Source organism: Strix aluco, chromosome 11 (assembly GCF_031877795.1).
Source record: "Strix aluco isolate bStrAlu1 chromosome 11, bStrAlu1.hap1, whole genome shotgun sequence".
In the NCBI taxonomy this organism is placed as follows: Eukaryota; Metazoa; Chordata; class Aves; order Strigiformes; family Strigidae; genus Strix; species Strix aluco.
In genome coordinates this window covers 14869467-14890882 of record NC_133941.1, presented here as the reverse complement: position 1 = coordinate 14890882, position 21416 = coordinate 14869467, and the positions used below count along the sequence as shown (strand labels likewise).

General features: G+C 35.3%; 1 protein-coding gene across 7 annotated transcripts in view; it reads right to left on the bottom strand.

Annotated features, from left to right (window-relative positions):
- ERC2 (ELKS/RAB6-interacting/CAST family member 2) overlaps nt 1-21416 on the bottom strand; it is a 531221-nt gene that overhangs the window by 495670 nt on the left and 14135 nt on the right. For all 7 annotated transcript variants that reach the window (XM_074836238.1, XM_074836236.1, XM_074836240.1 and 4 more), the window contains exon 2: nt 16462-17264. In XM_074836238.1, coding sequence (XP_074692339.1) covers nt 16462-17118 — 657 coding nt within the window. In that variant the 5' untranslated portion in view covers nt 17119-17264. The remainder of the gene's footprint in view (nt 1-16461; nt 17265-21416) is intronic.

Here is a 21416-nt window from a genome sequence, read left to right as displayed (position 1 = left end):
CAGCTACAACTGGAAAAATGGAAATGAAATTAACAGTAAGGAATCAGATACACCAAGAAAAGTAGTATTTGTATTCCTTTAGGTACAATCACTGTTCGTGTGTTCTACTGATACGAAACCTCCTGATTTATATTTTGGTAACCAATTACTATAAGGAGTTAAATTTTGAACTTTTAAATACAGGGTAATAGTAGTAAAAGATTAATGGGAATATATATTTAGCAAAATTTCTAGTAGTCTTAAAGGTCAGATTTGAGTTCAGTTTTCCTGATATTTAATCATGAAATCCCTTACAGCATAGCAAGAATCCATGCAACTAAAATAGTAAGAATCATCGTCTGAGCTGATGTAAGGCTGATGTGGTATTAAACACTAGAAAAATCAAATCCTCAGTCACTAAAGTATAAAAATACTTTTCTGTGATTGATGAAGGCAAATTAAGTGATTTGATGGCAGAGATCCATATTCAAAAGCAATGCAGGAATGAAATTCATATGCTTAGAAGCTATGAAACCTTTGACAATAGGGCTTCTGAACTGCAAGATTTACAGTAGATCCAGCAGGCCAAACCCAAAAAAAGAGCATGTTTATTCAGTGAGTATTTCCAGCTGCCCACAGACAACAGAGCATGAACTTCTTTAGCTGCTGTACAGCTGTACCTTTCGTTTCTGGAATTAAGCCACCACAGTCCTCAGAAATACAGACATCTTCTAAAACATTTGTTTCTCAAATACTTCCTACAGCACAGCAAATTATTTTGAAGATATCTGTACAAAGAACTGAAACACTCCACTTTCAACAAGAAACATTACTAAGGCCTTTCAGTTTGCTGCATCATTCAGGTTTTGCCTGGCTTAAAGGAAAATTTAAACTAAAATAGAATAGCACTACAGAAACCTGTAAGACTGTTCAGAATCACTTAACTCATTGCTTGAATACTATTCAATTCGAAGAGTAGACTGCTGAAGTAAAAGAAGTCACAAGAAAAAAGTAGAAAATTAAAAGATATTGAAAAAAAACTACATCTCAATAACAGGTAGGGAGGTCAGGAGAATTGCTTCATATACAAGAATTATCAATTTGAAATGCGAAGTTCAACAATGTAGTTGTGCATGGGCAGAATTTTAAAATACAAGTACTGCAAATGTGCAGGTGTATACTTGTTCTTTATAGCATTTATCACAAATTGCTCTATTTTCCTTAAGATTCTTATCTGCCAGTTTGGTAAATGAGATTATAAACTGCAGAAGTGTGTACAGTTACCTACCTTTGCACACTATTATAAGTGATACTAGAATTGTTGAGCATTACTATGTAATGTGCCAAAGCCACTGCTGGGTTCTCCTGAATTCCCACCTTTTTTCTTCTTTCATTTGTTTTACATGAGTTCATGGAAGCATAAGTAAATTTTTCACTACAATCTCTTGAAATGCAAATTAATAGCTTATCTGAAATAAAGCTTCATCCAAATTTGGTATTACAGGAAATCCTCTCCTTTCTGAAACAACCTGAAGTTGTAATCTACCCAGTGTTTTACCTGCAGAGCAGCAGAGTTGTGATACACATTGGTCTAAAAATCAATGCACGTCTGGCTAAAATTTAATAGAAAAGCAACAGAAAGTGACTTTATAAAACAGTAGGTAAATTAACCATCCTGAATTATGAAGGTCTGTTTAATGGTATGGTCTGCACTGCTTCTAGGTATTGAACAGCTGCAAATGTATTGATCTAAAGTTCATTGCTTGCCTCTGCAAGTGACACAAGAATATCCACCTTCGCTGTTCTCCTATAATAACCATAGGAAATGCAAGATTCATGCGCAAACACAGAACTACTTCTTAATCTCAAAAGGAAACTACTGATTTTGCTTGGGTTTTCCTGCTTCACATCTAAAGCCTGAATTTCAGAGTAATTTTATAATGGAAATGTTCATCTGCTGCATACTGTTTAGAACCTTAGTTAAACAATTACACTTCTTAGTATTCAAAAGAAAAGAAAGGAACATCTCAAGCCATGGTTATTTTATATACCAGTTATTGCCTTTTTGAGTGTGGGGGTGGGGGGGGTGGATGTCACTTTTTTTTTTATTGGCTTTAATTAATACTGGTTTAGCTTTTCCAGAATTTTCATCAAAATCTTCTTTCCCTCATCTCCAGCTTATAAATCTGTAGATTTTAAGTTTATCCAGCCAAAAAAAGTGAAGCTTGATTTCAGTATTTAAATAATCTGTGTATATCTGAAAGTTCATGCCATAAGCAGCAAGTTAAACAACTTGAACAGATACCATCTATTTTCTCATATTTCTTTATTAGAGAAGGTAAATTCACTCTGACTCAGAAGGAGGACTTGCTCCAGATTATCAGGAAAGGGATGTTCCTCCTTCCCAAATTGCAAAGGCAATGTAAACCCATTTTGATTGGACAACAGCTTGCCAATGGGAAAAAAGTACCACTTTTAAATTTGAACAATAGTTTACTAATTGTTATGCTCATTATAATGGCTTAGAAATAAAGTTCTCCATTATGTCCACATCCATGTTCCCAAATGATTGCTTGTTTCAGTTAAACTGATCCTGCAGCACAGCACTACGCTCCATGGACTCACTCATGGAGCACAGTTATATGGGGAATTGGAAACCTCACCTATTTTCATGGCTCTTCACACCTGAACTTTTCATCCTCCCAGATGTGACTGATGCCCGGTACAGAAGGAAATATTGCTTTTAACGACCACACTATTCAAAGCATCATTGAAGAGGAAACACAGTTATTCTTTTGGTATTTAAATGCTTGAGCTTGTCAATCTGAGAAAAGTAGGTGAGTAGCCATGCTCTAGAGTGTGGAACTACTACCTCAAGATACTGCAGACTTTAAATTTAGGAGTCAAAGAAAATACATAGTCACAGCTGAACACCACAACAGAAAAGGGCAGGGTAATACTGACTGTGTAAGATGTGTAAATGGTATAAATACGGAGTTTACACAAATTGACTCACTCTTCTTGATCACACAATCTTCCCAGTAGCCTTTTGTGAGCTGAAATAAAAACAAGAACAGCAGCAAACCCTGTTATGTTTTCCAGGATTTTCTACCATCTGGTAAAAATGAGTTAAGCAATAAAATGAGAGGAAGAGGATCAATACTTCATAACAAAATATATTTACTAGATTTTATTTGCATTAAAAACTGTGTTTCTGCACATTTTAGAATTCCTCATCTGTTAAGATAATTATTTAAAATGGATGATTACTTATTTCTAGGAAAAAAAAAGAGGAAAATAAGTCTTTAAAACTCAAAGAATTAAATTTGTTGTAGACACTATTAAGCCAAGATTAAAAAGAAAAAAAGAAAAACCACCCAAATGTTCTCGTGGTGGTAGGGAAAGACTGATCTTAATCAAGTCACTGAAAAAAACCCAACTCTTCAGATTATATCAAGATAGAATAAAAAAATATTTATGGACATTTGAAAATAAATTGTTCAGGGCAAACACCAAAGATGACATCAGAGCTAAAATGCAGAGCTAAAATACTGACCTGCCAAAGAGAATGTAATTTAACGGCAAATTGCCTTGTACACTGTAGTCATAAGAGTATCAGTATTCACCATTTTCTCATGATGCTAGTATGCAAGTACAAAATACTTAAATTAGTCTAAATGTTATTCTATGCACCCATTGAGGTATGTCTGAAACAAAGACTGCAGTATAGTACAGATATTCAAGCATTCTTTAACGAAATTTCTTAAGTGCCAAAAGCAGTCAAACCTCAGTAGCAAAGAGGCTCAGCAGCAGAATCTGAGCTGCTGCCAGAATTTGAGATTCCACCTTCATCTCCTACTCTCGGCCACTTGACCCTCTACCTGCTTTACACCAACACATGACTAGATGTGAGCAGTCAGGGAAGTGATCCAGCTGAAAATTAACCTGGGGAAAAAAAAAAAACCTAAGCATTTTGTCTCTACTGTAGCACATTATTCTGACATACAAATTCTAATAATAACTATTGGGAAAAGCATCAGGAGAACAATGTGCGAGATTGCTAGTTGGCACAAAAAGTGACTTTTTCAGTGCTCTGTGACCCCTCCCACTAAGATCCAAAGTCCTGCAGAAAAAGAATGATAGCCAAGGTCAGAAGACATTAAACCACACACATTTGCCAACTTTCAGGTTTGGGTATTAAAATAGTGGGGAAATACAGTCACAACCCACAACGAGTAGAATTTGAAATAAATGAAACTTTCTCTAGACAAAACTCTGCAAGTTGGATCACCCATTCCTAATGGATGTCCAAAAGGTAGAAGAATGTCCTGAAAGCTATTAAGAGTAAGCCTTCATCAGAATGTAAAGAAATTCTACACATGATGGGAATTCTTTCAAAAGGGCATATATACAGTGCGGAGTTTCACAAATTTTCAATTATCTAGCACCCACAGGAGGACTGAAAAAGTAACCCTGAAATAAACAATGCCAGCTGGACATGAACACCATTCTTCAAAACTGGCAGATACATGCAGCAAATGCAGAGAAAGATTGGCGGAGGGGGGAGAAAGGCAGTGGGGAAAACACACCCACACAGAATAATAATAATAGAAGTTGGGACCAATTTGGTGTAAGGCAAAGATGCCTTCTTATTTCCAAACTACTTCTCTACTGTTTTGTAGGTTGTTTTTTTTTAAATTGAGATATGTTAAAATATCTGAAATGTTAATAACACAACACTGTGTAACACAATTTACCATAAAATACTTAATAAATGTGGGAACAAGTTTTTTCATATATTTTACCGAGTTATTCCAAAAGCTTAGTTCAAGGATATCAAATAGAATAGATTCTAGCTCACATATTTGGAAACAAAATGACTCAACTGAACATATCTGGAAAGTGCACATCTAGAAAGATTTTGGAACCACAGGTTTTCAAATAGAGTTTCCAACTGGATCAAGTTACCAATTTCTTCTGAGACCACTGTGACATGAAAAAACAAACTCTCTAGTTGAAACAAGTATGGAAAAATATATTCCTAAAGATTATTTTGTTTTCTTGTAAATTTGCAAAATCTTCCTTCTGATATTCCATTCTATGCTTAGCCATTGATGGCACCAGTTCTCTACACACTGAAGCACTCCTTTATACAAAATCTGAGTTCTGAAAAGGATAATGCCCTACCTGTTTAACATAGAATCTTTATTACTGGTGGCTTGAATTCATGATTTACGGTTATAACTATATATTTAAGAAAACAAACTCTTCTGTTAAATATTATTTAGAAATAATTTTACTTGGACTTTGCCAGACCGGCACTGCTTGTTCATTTTGCAGTCCTGAAGTCAGGATAACGCAGTGTATTCAGGTGGAAAAGCCTATCATGAGTATTCTTGTGTAATTGCTCAAATTCTCATTGTGACAGCTCTCCCTTTTCAGTGGATGAACTGCCCAAACTGGATGAAGAATGCCTGGTTTTGCTTTCTTAAGCAACTTTTGTGCTTTCTACTCTATAGTTCCCTCCTCTCTTCCTTAAACCCACTAGGGAATCTGAAGACAAAAAAAAAATATCACTAGTGTAAGGAAAGTATTATATTATTCATACACAGTTATGCAGCTCATTCATTTCCACATTTTGACCAAACTAAGAATGTTATGTTTATAAGCAGAACAATAAACATACTAAAACAATAACAATATAAAATGAAAATGAATAAATTTTATCCACAAGAGGGTGATGGCCTTCTAAGCAGTTATTGTTAACCAATGATTAAAAATTATCCAAATCTCTCTTAAGTATCAGAAACTTCCTAGTAAACCCTATACTAGCATAAAACACAATGTCTTCCTGAACACAGATTTTGTAGGAAGAACTTCAGACTTCCAGAACACTGTAATCATTCCAGCGGTATATTGCAATTTTCATGGCAGTATTAACCATCTCCAGAAATATAAAAGGGCTGTGGTTTCATTTAGGTTTTTACAATCTATATCAAAACAAGTAAGACAATATACCGCGTAGCTAGATGTATTTATGTTAACATCAAACTCAGCACAAGCCTTTATTTTAAATAGCTTTTATGTAGGTAACACAGTCCAGATTCCAGAGAGCTGGGCTGACAAGTAGGTACATTTGCAGTGGCATGCGAAGTAATACAATTTTGGCTGTAGAATAAAGGGCAATTGGGAATTTTGGTTTCCCTCAAAAGTCAAAGAGATACAGCTTAGTTTCTATCATTTGGAACAGTAGAAACTTTTGACACAGGGAAGGAATTTAATACGATCATTGAATGCAAAACATTCGGAATATCCCAACATATGTATAATTTTTTATGTATATGTATCTATGTGTATAATTACATATATAAATAGACCAGTTGGCTTTTGTCACAGACCTGTTATTTCAGTGTTTTTCAAGTTTGGATTGAAACAGTTTATTAATGCTTTAGTATAGCAAGATTTAAATCGCAACCCAGTATTTTACCTCCACCTTCTACTGTATCCAGCAGGAATACTGTATCATGATATTTAGGCATTTTTTCACTGAATTAGTTAAGAGCACTACACTTTATCAGTAACTATTAGCTATCTGGAGTTGACATCACACAGAACGAAAAAGTTCACACTAATAGGACTATTCTTTCAGACTTTCTACCTACAAATTGAAAGAGCTATGCATCAGTTTACACATAATTTAAAACAAAATACATAGGAAGTATTTAATTTTCAAAGCACAACTTCCTGCCTCTTTGTGTTGTTTTACTTTCAAGAAAACAGATTCTGCAGTGAAAATTGTACTCTGTACAATTAAATACTGTAGTCAGTTAAATGGAAAACCTGAGTCTGTGCAAAAAGCAGACCTTTTTTCAGGGCTTGCTGCTCCTCTGAAGCTGCATCCCAATGTGTGTTACGCTTTTTCTCTATAGTTTCTGCTGACCTTTGCTTTTCTTCTACAGAAATGTGATGTGGTGGAGACCTCATACTCTCATTTAATTATAGATGGAACTGGAATAGAGATTACCTTACAAGACCTCGGTGTTCTCTGAGTCTCTAACACTGAAATATTTACATTGATTTGCCTCAGGATTTTTCTTTTGGCAAAAACCATCATTTATTCATTTCCCTTCAGGGTTCGAAGAGCACTTCACATGAAACCTAACTGCCTTCTTTTCACATGTATTTTGTTAGCTTTGTATATCATCTTCAAACACCAAGAGTAAGAGCAATAACTATATTGTGGCAGATGCTTAAGGAAATTCAAAAAGTAAATAACATTTCCCCATCCCACAGGCCAAATATTCTAAGATTACTAAATTCAAAAGTTATTTGCTCCTGCTACAGGCAATCCAATCTGAACCAAAGTTATCCTCTATAAAGTATACCAAGGGCTCCTGAATGCTAATTTCTTTGCTAACTCAACTGACAGATATTCTAGCATTAAATTCAAGTAGCAAATAATATCTTGAAACTGACAGATTTTACAACTGACTCTCTGGCATCAGGGAAATACACAGTTCTATAATCAGGAATGCCAGACACCTTGAACAGAGCAAACGACAGGTAAAGTCAGAATCTGACCCTGCATGACATCAACAAACCGTAACTCCCAGACATGCAAAAATTCAGAAGAAAATTGAATCAGTGACTAACAGGTTAAGTCACCATCGTAACATTCCCTTCACCCTGACACAATCTGAAATGCATCTTAATAACACAGAAACATAACAGAAAAGATTAGGAAGTGTCATGCAAGTTTATGTTCAAATTATATAAATATATAAAACAAATAAAAATAATGCTTTGCAGCACAGCCAAAAGGGTTGTGTTTTTCAGAAACAGCCTAAAGGATGGAGTTCCCTATGGCAAGCTAATAGAATATGGCATTATCGACTGCCTGGTAGGTAAATTGGGGACAACTCTCAGAAAATTCAAGATGAAAAAACCAAAATGAGGGAAAATGTCTGAAATAGTAAAGACTAAAAATGTATAATGAGAAAGGAATGACTCATTTTTTTATTTTAATACTTCCTCCTCTTTCTCTCCCCCACTTCAGATGATGAAAAATTCTGAAGAGTCATTTCCAGCATTTTTTTCAATTAACTGTAAGGCCTCAAGGTTTAAAGACAGGAAGGAAGCCAGTTTACAGAAGCTAACAGAGAAGTAAAAATATTTTTTAAAAAAACACCCCATAAACTGCAAGCTCCATCTCAATCAGTGGAAAAGAAATTCACCAAGGATAATGTTTGATGTATTATGATGTATTATCTATGATACCTGTGAGAAACTGTATTATTCATAAGATTAAATGTTCAGTTAACTTCTTCAGGAGACTTTATTTATGCTTTGTAAACCTTGCTTTCAAAATAGTCTCCTGCATTACCAAATAGTTTACTATTTATGTGATGTATCCAGTACCTCCCAATTCTAACAAAACTCAAAGCTGTTTATAAACAAATACAATTACCTTTCTCTTCGCCTTGTTGATGTCATTCTGACAGCATAAAGCACCCTACTAGAATGTCTACTCTTGACTGATCCCTAATTTAAGGCAGGAGTCAGCAAAAAGCAGCAGCTGCCATGCTTGAGGTACAGCTTACCCGTAGGTACTGAAAGAATACCTTCAAGCAGGGCTTCAAGCCTAAAGCAAGGATAACTTAAAGGTAGTTTTATCCAACCTATTTCCTGCTATATCTACATTTTTTGAAGTGATCATCTCTGAGACCCTGCCAGGATCCTGGCTTCTGTACAAAGGGTTTTACCCACACAGCAACATAACAATCACTGTTGAACAGCAGAACAATGCTTCAAAGCACACCAGAATGGGGAACACAGAATGCAGCATCCATCTGAAGCTGCAAGTGAAATTTAACAAACAGAATTGAATTACTGAATTCAGCTAAAGCATCAACTAATAAACCTATAGGCTTTCAGAAAAATCCTCATGCAATACTTCAGGTTTAAGTTTTACGCAGCAGATGATCACCACCATTACAGGACAAAAAAAAAAAAAACACAACAACCCACAACAGAAGCAGCAGCACTTTTTGCAGTATCTCAGGGATGTACCATCAAATGTTAGCTAAGGATATGAATATGTTCAAAACTGACGAGATCACAATTCTGAATCGTATAGCATTACACACTTCCAAACCCCTTTTATTGGAATGCTGTTTCTGCTATAGAGTCAATCCATCTTTCCTTAAAACATGACCGGTCTTGTTTATGCTTCTTTATAAAGAACACTGACACTCATTATTTGACACTCGTTCTAAGACTTCAAGGCACAATTGAAATAACTTCAGCAGTGGCATACTTGAGAATGACCTATACCCTGCATTTAAAAAAAAAAAAGTCACCAAAAAAGGTGACCTAACTGACTAAAGTAGGTATTTTGCTCATATTCTTTCAAGTTTAAATCACTTTTTCAACAACTTTTAATTTCTAACATGATGAATAAAGTACCTTTTGTCTGAAATATAATAGTGCTCCTTCAGATGACAGAGTTTTACATAGTATATCCTAGAGACTAGAAGTCACGCTCCTTATCTTTTTCAAATACTGGGGGGAACAGAACATAAAATCAGTGTTTACTTTCCTCAGAGCTCTTTATATCTCCAAAATGCATTGTTACTATCCTTTCCAAATACCCATTAACATGGCCTATAATTTTCATATGGCTTAAACTATTAGTTTTGACTACATAATGTATATATGTTTATTATTATTATTAAATTGGAATACCACCAAAAAGCTTCAGTCATGACTAAACAACTACTTGCACACTTACAGGCACACATTCCCCTTATTCTTTTTCTAGCTCACTACTTATTAAGCTTTTTCAGATTGAAAAATCCCGTAAAAAAAAAAATCAACATAAAGTGGTGAAAAGCAACTACATTCCCCATTCACCCTTAAACACTTGAATTATTGCTTTCTCAAAGTTTCCTTTGATATCTACAGCATTATGACAACCTCCTTATCTCTTTCCACCCCCCACCACAGAGCTAGTAGCCTTTCCTCATCTTCAGTAACAGCAGCACAAAAGCCACCTCACACCCTTCTGGCACGGCTTATTCCCTCTGTTTCACACCACCTATATGCCATCACTTCTCAACAGAAGAGTACTGCTATCTTAGGCTCTCCCCATTTGACAGAAATGTTTTTATTTTCAAATTAGAAAAAACAAAAATACTGATGTACTTTTGTTTCATTATACTTTCATCTTCAGATAATGAAGGTTTGCACTATAGTGAATGTTTCACCTATTCCACACATTTAAATGTTTAGACACTTTGTCTCATTTTAAAAAAAGAAATATTTTGCACTTACCTAAATTACTATCAATGTACATGAATTTAAATGAACAAAATGGTGAAAACATCCAAAATAAAGTTAAAATCAACAAGTATGCATGCAGCTCTTAAGACAGAAGTATTAAAAAAAGCTGAAGAAAGCAGGAAACAGTACAATGAAAACCAGAAAATAAGGTGAATGAATGTGCTGAACCTATTACCTTTAAAATACCTTTAAAAAGACTTTCACCGGTCATAAATTCTATATTATAAATTTGAGTTGAAAATATCTAAGTTTATTACTTTTTCTTGAAAAGAGATATATTTAGTAAAAAAAAACACCACATAATGTTTTTGTTATTCTTATTGCATTAGTTTATTAATGTGATAACATACCTCAGGAAGCACAGTAAAACACGAACAAATCATTTCCATTTCTCAGGTTACTAGCTTTACCTTTTGTGTGTAACCTTGTACTTCACAAATATTCACAACAAGCTTCAAAATTTGTGGTGTTGCACACATGTACCCAGAGACAATGAAACAGGCTGAAACAGGTAAAACTCCTCTGACCACCTCTGCTATTCAGGAACAGTGGGGGGCCACCTTTCCAACCAATTATCAAGTGTGTACTTTGATGCATATTAAGGAAGAAAATATCTATTTTGGAACTGAAACTGAAGACACAATTGCTGGCAGCTCTGCATATTCCACTAGGATCAAACCTCCAGAATGTCAATGAGCATAAACATCTCAAAAAAGATGAAGAATAGTCTCAGAAATGGACAGAGTGAGGAAATAACAGATCTTCAACTTCCTTTGACTTGCATTTAGAGGATGCCAGCAGGGTCTAAACAATGGACTGTCCAGTTTGAAAGCAGGCAGGGTTGATCCCAGCCATGAAAACCATTGGGCAAAGTTAAGAGGTGGTGAGCTTCTTTAAACATATATTATTAATAATAATAATGACTATATTAATACATTTTTCAACTATATAGTTTTACAAGTATATAAATAATTTATATCCTTTTTAATAATTTTTTTAACTCTACCAACTAGTTCCCAGATAAGCTAGCAAAGTTACAGCAAATTAAATTATAGCCCTTGCTTCCTGACTTTTACAAGGCACGAAGATGGCTAAAAGAGTGTGCTTTGCACGATGTGCAATGCATCTGAAAGCAAAATAAGTATATAGGTCAGGTCTGGTTTGGGGGTTTTTTGTAGAATGCATACATTAGCCTGATCAAAGTTTTTCTAGGAATATACTTTAACACAAAGAAGGGAAACATCATTTCAGAATATATCTTAGTGTATTTTCTTCTACTGTTCTACTTAGATACTTGTCGTGAATCAAAGTAAAAATGAAAATCATGTGAAATAACTTTGAGTAGCTACTTGCAGTTCTGAATTCATGAATACGCGTACCCTTATCTACTGATTATTTTATCAGCTCTATTCTGTTAATTGCAGCATATTAGAGTTATTCATATTGCTAGAGATAAATAAAAATTATTTCAAGAAATAGTTTTGTATTCAAAACTTTGAGCCTCTCAGAGGAACTGTTCACTATCCTTTTTATCCTTTCTCTTCATCTCAATCAGTACCAAACTCCTGCATTATCAGGACAGGAACTAAACTTCAAAAGATCAAAATTTATAATATGTTTTCAAAGAACACATTAAGCAAAATAAAATTACCTGGTTTTCTGTAAGAAAAAAAAAAAGGATCAAGCTCACCATTTATTTCCAACAACATATAACCATATCACGAATGAAAGAAAGCCACTGTTCATTGCACACAGTGGTTCATTTTGTATTAATTATGTAGTATTAAATAATGACATTTATAAGTAGGTAAAGGGGGCATTATTTTGTGCAATTGATTTTACAGTTTATTGTTAAAATGTCACAGTAAATCTAATTCAGTTATTGCAATGTCATAAAAGCAGCATGTCAACTGATAAACATTAATATGTTGCCTTAGAACCAGCCAATCCAAATGGATAAGCTAGGTCTCCCTCTTTTATGACAGACAGGCAACAATCCTGGGAATGAATACTGCTGAATAATTTCTTGTATTCTCCCAGTTCTTTCTACCTCACAGTCTTCTGCTCTCCACTGAAACCTTCTACATTAACTCTTGCTTGAATGTGTTACATAGAAGATTAGAGAGAATAACTATATAGAAGATTAGAGAGAATAACTATATAGAAGATTAGAGAGAATAACCTGGAAAAAAAAATGCAAAATCTCTGAGACATTGCAAATGGATGATTCCAAGATGAAGAACAACTTTAAATATATAAAAACACTTAGAGTACTTCCTGTCCCTACATATATAATCAATCCACATATAGAATAATACTAATTGTGCTGTGAGAAAATACGTCACAAAGAATATGAAGAATAGAAAGACAAGACAACTAACTTTGGGTTGTAATAACAAAGAACTAGTGCTCAAAGCATACATTTTCAAAAGTAAAATAATCTTCAGAAGAAAATTAGGAATGTCCAAGTTACTGTCCAGAAACCTCTTCATGGGTCTCCCTTTGCTTTCATACAGGTTTAATTTTTATCAGTTTTCTGTTGAAACATATCCTACTCTTTCAGACTATTTCTTCAATTTGTCAAATTTGTTTTCATTCATAATCCTATTTTCCAGCATGTTTTTAACCCTTCCCAGCTTGACATTATCTGGGTGTATAACCATATCCGTCATTCAGAACACTGATGAAAGCCTCAAACAAATGACAGATCCCTACCAAATCCTATGAGACATCTTTTCCATTTCACCATGAATCATTGATAATTACACTTTGACGCAGTCTTCCAATCAGATAGGCATCCATATAATAGCAATTTCATCTCATATGCTTCCCACCAGCTTGCTAATAAAAATCTTCTGAGATAATGTAAAAAGTTTTCCTAATGTCAATGTTACTACTGTTTTTCCTTTATGCATAAAGCCTGTTTTCCTGTCATCTAAGAAAATCAGACTTGTTTGACATTATTCTTGACAAATCCATATTGAGTGTTAGTCCTTTTTTATATATTTTCACCTATATTCCTTATATTTTAGAACTAGTTAATGATTTTTTAAAAATACAATTAGTACATCTGACAAATAACTGTGATTGTCCGTAACAGTATCTTTCCAGGAAAACATCAAACTTATAATTCACTCATTTCTCTCTTTTTTTTTTTTTTTTTCTTTTTGGCAGGCAGCTAGATTTGCCCTTCTCCAGTCTCCTGGGAGTTCCCAAAGCTGGCTATGAGACTAAGAGCCCCATTCAGGGTCGATTTCATCATGCACAGCCAATCTGAAAACAGTTTTTAGTGTTTTAATAAGAGACATCTCAGCTTTTACGAAAGGAACATTTATAAGCCAGTAACCCTCAGACACTCAGGGAGAGGTCTATCACTTTTTAGTGTAGATGGGATAGATCGCATCAATTTTTTGTCTTTAAAATTATAGCTTTTTGATAATTGAAATTGGTTACTGGAAAGAATCCATAACCACGTGGGTAAGACTGACAAACCAGCTCGCACAGCCAGCTTGGACTTCCAAAGCCATTCCATCAGAAAGGCTCCTCTCCAAATGCTCACAAGAAAACTAAACAGCAACTAGATACAAGGGATGGTCCTTTCATACATAAATATTTGATTACAAGAGAGGAAATAGCAGAAACACATGGTCAAGTCATAAAACCAACAGAAGGCCCCTGTGGAGTTTTGCTGGAACCTGTGGCTGGACTTTGTGCTGTCTGACATATACTAAGCAACCCAGAGAACAGGGTGAACAGTAAGATGACTAATTTTCCTCATGACATTAGGTTATTCAGGGCAGTAAAGACAAAAGCCACATGCAAAGAAGGAATTTATAAGACTAAGCAAATAGGCAAAGGCTGGCAGATGAAATTCAGGGAGATAAATGTGAAGTTATACACATGTGAAAGTAATCCTATCTTCATGCATAACAAGCTGGGATCTAAACTGATTATAAACACTGGTGAGATTCTTCAGCTGTGATAAATATGTACATTAAAATATTAGCTCAGTATTCAGTAGCAGTAAAAAAAAAAAGGTCATCCAAAGCTAGAAAGATCATGCAAGTTGAGTGTTGGGAAATGTTGGGAGAGATGTACAGAATAAAAGAGCAAACACTTTAACATCAATGCATAACCCATTTTACACCTGTATTAGGAAAAACGTGAGCTGTTTTGGTCTCCTCACCTCAAAAAAAGAAAAGTAAATAGTTCTGAAAAAGAAATGTTGCAGTTTCATGAAAGGAACTATCACACATGCTAAGATTCTCCTGTCTGGAAAAGAGCTGAGGGAGGCATGTGATGATGGTGTCCTACAAAATCACAGGTGGCACTGAGACAGGCACCAGACATCAACTATTTCATGCTTCTTCCAGTACAACGAACAAGAAATCCTAGCAAAAGCAGACAAAGCCTAGTGCAAAAACAAACGAAAAGCAGTGGTTCTTCAAAGAAAAGTCCACTGAGAGCTAAGCACACAGAAACTATAGCTGGATCATAAAGAGTATGCAGTGGAGATATCACCGTATACTAGATCTAGTCTATGAACTTTTGGACATTGTTAGCAATGGAATACTGAGCTACCCAGACTTTACATTATTTTATTATTGAGTAAGGATTTATGTTAAATATATAGATAGGGTAATTTTTTTTTCTTTTGTTAGGTTCACCCTTACAAGAAAATAAGAGCACTTGATAAAAATAAAAAGCTATAACATTCTATGAGATGAATGAATAGGATGACTCATAACAGAGTTACTAATTTACTTTCCCCTCAAGATGTGGAAATACCTTTTAGAAAAAAAATAAACGCAAAACCACTTCAGTGGGTGACAAAGTCTCTAAATACCAGATTCAGATTTCAAATGCCAGTACGAGATATTACTGTGACACTTCTGTAAGAAAAGCTACCAAAACAGAGTGTATTAGAATATTCCTCCTACTGCTAAGGTGACACTATCACAATTAGAATGTCTAACCAATAAAGCTTTGGAATAGCAGAACCTCCACCAAACATGTTTTTGATACCATTGGTTCTAGCAGCATCCTAGTGCACCTACTATAAATATTCAGTAACTGTCAGTCTGGATACACAAGTTACACAGAAAATAATACATTAATTCACTACACTGAATTCCTGATCAAGACCCAGTCAGTTTCCCACTGAAGTAACTGGTATCAGGCTTGTTAGTTTCATAGATATTTAGGTCCACGACACACCTAAGAGGTGGAAAGTTTGGTGAGAAGTACTGCTGATCACTAACTCAGAAGTAAATTAAAAATTTCAGTTGTTGCTGCCTGCCAGCAAAGTTTAGATTGGGAATCTGGAAGTGAGAGAAACACAGGATTGTGTTTTTGTCTGGGGAAAGTTAACAGATGGTCTAAAAAGGAGCAGCTTTAAAATAAGACCAGCAGCCAAAAAGTGTGTGGAGACAGCAATACAAGAATTTTTTGATCTATTCTGTGCCACTGTTTTGTACAGCTTTGTGAAATAGCATAGAGTCTCAAAGCTTGACCTTATAGCTTTATTCATCCAGGTTAAAATACTTTAATCTTTTTAGAACTTTGGGAAAAGAACGTTATGTTGTAAATAGAAGTATTTGAAATACATATTTAAAGGATGCTCTTTTTCTAAGACACAGGTCTCTGAAACCTTTCTGAAAACACTTCAACTTCATTCTGTAACGTAGAACTACAGAAGGTTACATATGGGTATTTAATAGCATATCTTTTTTTAACTTTAAAAAAAAATGGTCAGCTAAATCCCTATGCAGCTCACACAAAATATGCTTCTGGATGTTTACACTTTTGCAGAGATGGCTCATTCACCTCTTCAGAAAAGGTTGCTAAGTCTATTTAGACTGTTGCTGCAAAAAAGCACTAGAGAAAGTCTCAAAAGAAGTAGTGACAAACAATCATTCTTTTCAGCTATAACGTGAAAGAATGCTGCATGAAGAAAATTATAACCTGTATTCAGACTCTTATTAATGTGCTCTCCTACTATTTAGCAGCCAGAGGCAGATAGATCAAGACATACCAATTCTTGTTGTGACAAACTTGTTCCAGCATAGGACACAGTACCATAAACAAAACATCAAGTACTTAGCTGTAAATCAACAGAAAGAAACTTTCAGAATTACTTACCTGATTTTCTTCATGGGAAACTCTCATCTGTTCTTTAAGAACTGACATTCTGGCCGCTTCTTCTTTCCTCAATACTCTTTCTTTCTTTAGCTCAGGACTCCAGAAAGTTTTGATGCTATTCATGGAGGATCCCAGCTTGCTGTCCTTAATGTCTAGTTCTTTTCTGAGAAGATCATTTTCCCTCTGTAGTTCCTTAAGCTGAGCCTGAAGGTCTAACATGGTGCTATCTCTAACCTGTCTCAGCATAGAAGGAACCTGATGGTGGTGATGGTGTGAAGATGTGGTCAGACCTCCATGCTGATCAGTATAAGAAAGGACATCTGTGTGCGAAAGTCCAGCTGAAGCAATATTGGGACTGCTCCCCATAGCTGTGACTCGACCACCATACACAGCTCGATTTGTAGCCCTTCCAAGAGTCATTGTGCCCTTTGGGAAAGTAGTAGAAGCTACACCTTCATGGTCACTCAGATACATTGGTCCAGATGTTGCATAGGCTGCATTAAGGGACTGGATGTTCTCCATTGATAACGTCTTACCTGTTCCTCCTCCTCCTCCACTATTTGTTCGCCTATGGCCCAGGCGAGGAGATCTTGGCAATCGAGGAGACCTGGAGGGACTTCCTTCTAAGTTGCTGATTGTTCTTGCACTTCCATACATTTTTCTTCTACTTTGAGGTACTATTTAGTAAGAAACTAGTAACACTAAAGTTGAATATTAAGTTTATAATTCCAGCTAGAAATATTGGCAGTTTCACTGCATTCTTCCAATAGGCAAAAATCTATTGTTCCTCCAAAGTCAGAGACCTGAAAAAAGATATCATCAAATTAAGTAAATTTTCATATTGGGAAGTAAGTTTACAAGTAATCAGCATATATCAGAAAATAAGGTAACCTACTTCCTAATTACTTTAAAAATAAAATTTACTATACATTTTGGATTTCAGATGACTAGTTAAAAATGCATTTTCACACTAATTTCATTCAGAAAAAAACCTGCTCATTTCTTTCTTGCTAGAAGATATCTTGACTTTTTTTACTTAATTTAACAAGCTTTATGTTGCAATAAACAAGGGCTCAAAAACATCTTAGCTGATATGTTAATGGACTTAACGTCAACAGCTCTTTTTTTCCCTTTATATAATTCCACATGGTCAGTCATTTAAGAACTACTCAAACTAAGATATTACATTTTCAAAAGACAGTATGAAAGTAGCAATTCAGCAATTCTGTATGTTCTTTAATAACATTAAATTAAGACAGAACAAGGAAATAGGCAGGGGTTTTCATTTTTGTTTGGATTAACAAAGACGTTCTTGGATAAGAAAAATGATGAAGGAAACAATGCTTCTAATAGTTCAGTAAAAACATTTTAGTAAAAAAAACAATAAAACTAAGCTAATTTGAGTGAATATTTCCTTCTAAACAATTATCACATATTACAACACAGTATTATTTTTTCAGTGAAGTACTAGCTCGCCAGTATTTGTTGTTAATATGCTTATCAGGAAAAGACTGCATAATCTAAGTTTTCATTTATAGGAGTGCTTATGAAATACAGTTTTCTTTCTTTTCCTATGGATATCATATTATTACTTTGATAGAACTATCCTTGTAATCTAATTAACCAAACAACAGATAGATGTGGACCAATGCTCTGTTTTCAAATTCTTCAATATTATCATTATACTTTTACCAAGTTTCAAATAAGTTGATTAACTTTACATAGCATAAATATAAACATACAATAGGACTTTAGGATTAGGTAGGTCCACTGATTTTTTTTTTTTTCCCCCCCAACAAATCTGACCATTTCAATAAATTTGTGGTATTAAATTGGTGGTCATTAACCAGATCTAGTACCATTTATTTCAAAGGTAAGTAGAGGAAGATCAAAAGTTGGATTCAGTCAAATCTGTTAATCTTTAACCATACCCTCAAGACATCCTCATTATCTACAGATGCATTATTTACCTGTATTTTAAAACATCTGTTCTACATTTGCTGTGAAAAAAGCATTGATGCAGGGGCAGGCAGAAGGATGATTTGATGTCACATTTATTAATAAGCTCTAGTATATTAAATTCTCACCAACAATATTAGCCTAAAATATTATCAATACAAATGATGTCAGCAAAAAAGAAGCTGAGTTCTCCACTGACCCCTCATTATCCCACACGGCTTATGTGAATTCTAAGAACTGCTTGGTATATGCTACATTTCCATCAAGTTTAACAGCCAGAATAGTCTAAAACATTTTTGTTTCATTTGAATTACCAGCATGCACCTGAATTAACTGAGATGTTTCAACTAGTGCAACTTGTTTCAACGACTATTCTACAACAGTGGCCATTCTTGGGAATTTTCACCTCCTTCCCAAGAGGTCACAAGAGTCTGGTGTCAAGAATCACAAGACTCAGAAGTGGAAGGCACAGCACTACACTACACTGAAATGCTGATGACAATGCCATTATGAGTGCTGGGCAAAAATGTAAGGGTGTGGTATTTATTCAACATTGATAATTTGGAAACACTGAACCCTGCACTGCACCCAGGATGCCTCATTAAAGAGTAATTCATTTCAATGCAAACATTGCCCTTGGCAAAGTGGATCAAACAAACTAACAACATTGTTCCATACAAACTATATTAACAAGATCAGTAATTCTGACATAAAACATTACCACTTTTTGCCATTTACAAACAATTAGACTATGCATAAAGGAAAGCAGGGGTAGCTACTTCAACAAGAAAATTTAGATTTTAACTATTTAGGAAGACAGATACAAAATTACATTCTACTCTCTTCTACTTCAGGATCACATAACTCATAAAATAACATGAATATTTTTAAATCTAGAGGCAAAAGCCTGATCCAACTTCTTGAGCCACGAAAACCTCTTAAAGCTTCCAGAATTCAGCCCCATGGCACAGAGATTTAAAGGAACCGGATGCGACTTGCTGATTTGCATTTTCAAATTTTGACCATTTTATAAGTATCCAAATCTGTCCCCCTTTTCAGTTGTCATCCAGCATTCAAGAGATGACCTATAGCTTGTTCCTCAAAAAACTGGTGCAGCTTTTCTGCCATTTCAAGTTCAACACACTGATCAATAAAAACAGTATCGCGTCGTGGTGACCGGGGGCAATGCAATTGCTTATCCTAATTCTCAAGTGCCAGCCATCCTCTGGCCAAATAACATCACTCAATGCACTCCGAGAAATCCATCCTCATATATTTCTGGTTTCCTGAAAAAGTTCTGTAGCTCCGTCAAAGATCTCACATGAGATCAGAGCTGAAGAACATTTTCCTTCCACTAGCATATGGCAGATCCTGAACAAAAGCAACTGTCTTCTAGACTGATGCAATTCTCTCCACCCCCCAAAAAAAATCTGAGCTGGTGAAAAACTAAGATTGCTAGCATAAAAACTGTCAATGTCACTTCAAACTGGATACAATCAAATATTTTTAGATACAGTAGCCCTGATACATGGCCAGGTTATGGGGGTTGGTGCAGATTTGTTGATCTTCAAAAATATAGGTATAGGTACCTTTACATCATATCGATACAGTTTTTGCTTTCCATTGCCACAGTCTGATAAATAAGCAATTTATGCTTCTTCGAGTCACTTAATATCCTACTTGGCTTTTTGTTTATGTCTCTGATACGTATTTTTAGGTAGTTGTTTTGCCTTTTAGAGTTTATTAGTTGTCATCTGTCTTCTTTTCTCTACTTGTGTGAAGTTTTGAGAAGTTCTCATCTCAACAGAGAGAACATGTTTGTCTTGCTTAGCACTCCAATGTTTACCATTGAGCCCTACTGAAAAAGGGAATCATCATCCCTCATCCAAAGGGAGGCTAACTTCTCCTTTAATAATAATGTTTACAGATAGATTTAACACTGTAACTCTCATATGCCTGTGAAAATTCTGAAAGTAACAGGAAAAGAGAAGTAAAACACCACCAACCAAAGAAGTGTTATTACCTCCACAGCATTTTCAATTATTATTTTTACTTTCCCCCTGAAAGTGTTCTAATCAAGATGGCGACCTCTACGTAGAAAGAGCAAGCACCTTGACAATACGCTTGGTTTTCTTACTTTCACAGGCTACTAAGAATAGGTCACAGACCAAAAGCTGAAAATCCCGATTTAAAGAAATTCTTACAGTTTATCTCTATTTTCATTTGCACTTCATTGCCTGCTACAACCTGAATTATACAGACTGGCTTTCTTGCCAACACCTTGGAAAAAAGAAAGCATGTGAAAGTGTGCTTTTTGGAAGTGCATACATCTTATGGATAAACCTTGAGCCTTCCGTTATGGCTGTGAAAAGTCTCAGACACAGTAGAAGCCATATACCATTGCTTTATGGAAGAGGGGAGAAAGGCGCCTACATCATTTTCTACTCTTTACTGCTTATACACAGAGCCTTCCTAGCTTCAGGAAGATTTATGGTGTGTCTCAACACATCAGGAATTGGAGGCATGAAAAAGCAGTATCAGCCTCAGGGCCTCAACAACTGCCACACAGATCATTATCTACCACCTGGGAAAGAAACAGAGGAGATTCCTTCTCCCATCTTCCCATAGAACCTGCTGACACAGAGCCTTCCAGTTGAACTTACAGTGGGCAGATGAGATATAGATGATTCTATCTTGAAAACTAGATTGATTTTATATTGCTATTTTAATTTATGGAGGGGGGGAATTATTCCTCTAAAGCAATCTTTTTTCACCCAATATTTCAAGGATGGTTTTGCTGAACTGAAGCATAACCCTCACGCACCGTAGTGCAATGGGTGGAGAGAAAGATAAAAGGAATCAAGCAGAAACATAAGAATCTCATATATTATGGGGAGGATGGGACAGCTGTATAGACAAGAACAGTATACCTACAACTAAAGGGACCAACCCTCCCCCTTGATAGAAGGCCAGAAGCTGTAGATGTTGCAGTAGCA